The sequence below is a fragment of the Juglans microcarpa x Juglans regia genome, chromosome 1S (assembly GCF_004785595.1).
Source record: "Juglans microcarpa x Juglans regia isolate MS1-56 chromosome 1S, Jm3101_v1.0, whole genome shotgun sequence".
NCBI classification, from domain to species: Eukaryota; Viridiplantae; Streptophyta; class Magnoliopsida; order Fagales; family Juglandaceae; genus Juglans; species Juglans microcarpa x Juglans regia.
Window position 1 is genome coordinate 7,017,580 of NC_054595.1, and position 3,639 is coordinate 7,021,218.

General features: G+C 31.1%; 1 protein-coding gene across 1 annotated transcript; it reads left to right on the top strand.

The window, feature by feature from the left end:
- Window positions 1–1,098: 1,098 nt before the first annotated feature.
- On the top strand, window positions 1,099–2,408 carry LOC121245794 (dof zinc finger protein DOF2.5-like). The gene is made up of 2 exons (XM_041143660.1): window positions 1,099–1,292; window positions 1,598–2,408. Exons 1-2 carry the CDS (start codon window positions 1,266–1,268, stop codon window positions 2,366–2,368), a joined length of 798 nt encoding a protein of 265 aa, XP_040999594.1. The 5' UTR covers window positions 1,099–1,265; the 3' UTR covers window positions 2,369–2,408.
- Window positions 2,409–3,639: the final 1,231 nt, after the last annotated feature.

A 3,639-nucleotide genomic window follows, 5' to 3' on the forward strand; every position in this document is an offset into this window, starting at 1 on the left:
GATGATGATCATTATAAGATCAGTATCTGCATGGGCTCCACAGCTCTAGATCTCTTTTGTCACTTCCACAGATCTTCCTCTCCTTCCAACAACGTTAATCACTTTGATCTATATTTTATATATATATATATATATATATATATATATATATATATATATATATTACAATAATATTTGTCTTCAAGCATATACTCGAAGACAACTTGCATGCGTACGTACGTGTTCAGTACTCTCTTTCTAATTTTCTTTTCCTAGCTTCTACCAACTCGCTAATTTGGATGAGTAATAAATAAAACATTAGAAACTCTTTTCATGGTTATGAACAAAATTAAAATAAATAAATTTTAATGCCTTTTTTTTTTTTTAATCTTTGTGAAAGTGGCTATGATTAGTTTTGTTTAATAATTCCATCATTTTATAAATTAAATTGGTAAAGAATTAAGAAGCTTTTTGTTTTAACATCTTTATTTCTACAAGCTAGGAGGGTTGAAATTACAATTTTTATTTTAATTTTTTAATTTTATTCATACTAATCTAATTAAATTGTTCTACTCATTTTCCATGCACCATATATTTGGTAAAAAAATAAAAATAAAATAAAAAAATTATGCGTATTAATTATATGTAATGTAAGAATAATGAGTAGTAGAATTTTTGTATCTCATATATAAAATCTTTCCACACACGTGAATTACCCTATTCTCTCTTTACACGCATGGCGGCCCGTGTGAGAACTCCAACAGATCATTCCACCAAAAACATATTTTAAATGAAAAAGGTGGTGGGGGAGAATTATAAACAAAATAAGACAAAAATCTCGACGTAAAACAACATGAATAATTTATAATGCAATGATACATTAAATTGTTGGTCAATTAAAACTCGTGATCTTCTTTAATTATTAAAGAGAAATGATAGTTGAAATCGTGAATATATAAGCGCCGCACAATTATTTTGAAGAAATTGAATAATTACATTACTCACATAAAAAAAATTAATTTTTTAATAATAGATTCTATTTTTTTTCAAAACGATTGTATGATACTTGCATGCTCTCCGACTACATGTAGCGCTACTCTTAATTAAAACATGCCATCACATGCATACAGCCAGCGTACAAAAAATCTTAAAACATTCTTTCTTGCACTAAAGATCAGCAGCAGCTGCAGACAAATTTATAATTAGGAGGTGATCTCTCTAGATCTCTCTCTCTCTCTCTGAAGTCATCCGTTGCTTTTCTTACCCTTTTCTTAATCTTCTGAATCATGGATCGTACTGCTCAATGGCCAAAGGTGGGTTGATTGCTTTATTCATCGTTGTTTTTGAGCTTTATTCATCTATCGATCACCAGTACGTACTTCCCTACCAGATGACCGATCTCCAAGAGATCATGATATATAAACCTACTTTCTTGATTTGTTTGTGTTGTCATCAGCTAGCCTTTAATAGATCACTCGTAGATTTATACGCTTTAATCCTCTTTGTTTTGATATGGAAAGGCCATCTAGCTCTTTACACCTATCGTAGATATATCGACGTTCCTTTAGATTTTGTAGTTAAAAGACCATAATTATCTCTACTTTTATGGGGGTTTCAGGAAGAAAGCTTTGAAAAACCCATGGAAGGGATCATCAACACACGTACAAGTCTTTTGTCTGCAGAGAAAAGGGCAATAAGATCACCTCAGGAGCAATTGAATTGTCGGAGGTGCAACTCAACCAACACCAAGTTCTGTTACTACAACAACTACAGCCTCACTCAACCGAGATACTTGTGCAAGACTTGTAAAAGATACTGGACTGAAGGTGGATCTATCAGGAACGTTCCTGTTGGCGGATGTTCAAGAAAGAACAAGAAATCTGCAGCAGCTTCATCAAAGATCCCTGATTTTAATCCGGTACTTAGCCTCTCACAATTTTCATCTCAAAACCTTAAGGCCAAGGAAGCCCAAGTTCTTAATCTGGCTTTCCCAACTACTGACAAAAAATATCAATATGGTTTGTCCCAAGGAAACTCTAGTAGTTCTGCTTCCTCTGCTCCTGTTTCAGCTTTTGAGCTGCTAAGGGCTGGAATTGCTTCGAGGGGTTTGAATACTTATATCCCATCACCTATGCTGGATACAAGTACGTTGTACTACTACTCATCTGGAGGCTTCCATTTACAAGAACTCAAATCAACCCCAGGTTTCTCTGTTGATGGTCTTGGAAGTACTGGGTATGAAATTCAAGAGAATAGTGCAAAGCTTTTGTTTCCTTTCGGAGAATCAAAGCAGATTTCAAGCACAAATGAAGTGGAACCGAGCAAGGGACAAGTTGGGATTTCGACTGGAAATTGGAGTCATGCAATGTTAAACGGAGGATATTGGTAAATAAATTGGACAACGAAATAAAAAAATCGCCTTTAATTTCCTCTCTTCCTTCTTTCCATGTCTTTTTTATCCGGCTGGTTACTTGCTTTAAGGTTGTCCAGGATTAATAGAAAGAATATATAAGTCTCTTTTATTTTTATTATTCACTTCCCAGCTAGTTATTTAATGGTTTGAATTTAGAGATGAGTTAAGATGGATTGAGATGATTTATGGATAATAGAATAAAAGTTGAATTATTTATAATATTTTGTGTGAGAATTTGAAAAAACTGTTTTGAAATTTAAAAAAGTTGAATTATTTATTATATTTTATGTAGAAATTTGAAAAGGCTGTAATGATGAGATGAGTTGAAGTGAGTTTTGAATGCAAACGAGACCTAAAGCCTCATGAAATATACAAGCTACTACAAGAAAAATGACTTTTTACGTCTAAAGTATTTTCGTCGATACTCAAATTGACGCTAAAAAATATTATTTGTGGCGAAATTAAATTCGCCGCAAAATTTTGCGGTGATTTCCATAGTACATATATTTTTATTGTGGCGAGACTTTAAGCTTTTGCGGCGTGTTTTTATCATTGTGAAAACCACTACAAGAAAAATTATTTCAAGAAGATTAAGGGTGTGTTTGGATGTTAAAGTGAGTTGAGTTGAGTTGAGTTGTGATAATAAAATATTGTTAAAATATTATATTTTAATATTATTATTATTTTGAAATTTGAAAAAGTTGAATTGTTTATTATATTTTATGTTGGGATTTGAAAAAATTGTAATGATGAGTTGAGATGAGTTGAAGTGAGTTTGGTAACCAAATGTACCCTAAGAAGTGGTTTGAATTTAAAGATGAGTTGAGATGATTTATGAATAGTAGAATAAAAATTAAATTATTTATTATATTTTGTGTGAAAATTTGAAAAAGTTATTTTAGAATTTGAAAAAGTTAAATTGTTTATTATATTTTGTATAGAAATTTAAAAAAATTATAATAATGAGATGAGATGAGTTGAGATGATTTTTAAATGCAAACGAAACATTCTTTTGCAACAATTTTAATTTGATCGTAAAAAATCAATTTTTGTGCATTCCCATTATTTTATTTCCAACGCTAAAATTAATTTTTACGATCAAATTAAAATTATAGTATCAAATGATATAGACGAAAAAAAATAATTCTGACACCAAATTTTCTTTACGCCGACTTTAATTTGCCGATAAATAGTCTATATGACATTTAAATAATTTTTCCCTCCTATTTTTCCGCAATCTCCCCGAT

Excerpts from the sequence above, each read along its gene's own strand:
- LOC121245794 (XM_041143660.1), top strand. The coding sequence starts at position 1,266 with ATGGATCGTACTGCTCAATGGCCAAAG. Across the intron at positions 1,293-1,597 it reads GTACTGCTCAATGGCCAAAG|GAAGAAAGCTTTGAAAAACC; the intron begins GTGGGTTGATTG and ends TGGGGGTTTCAG.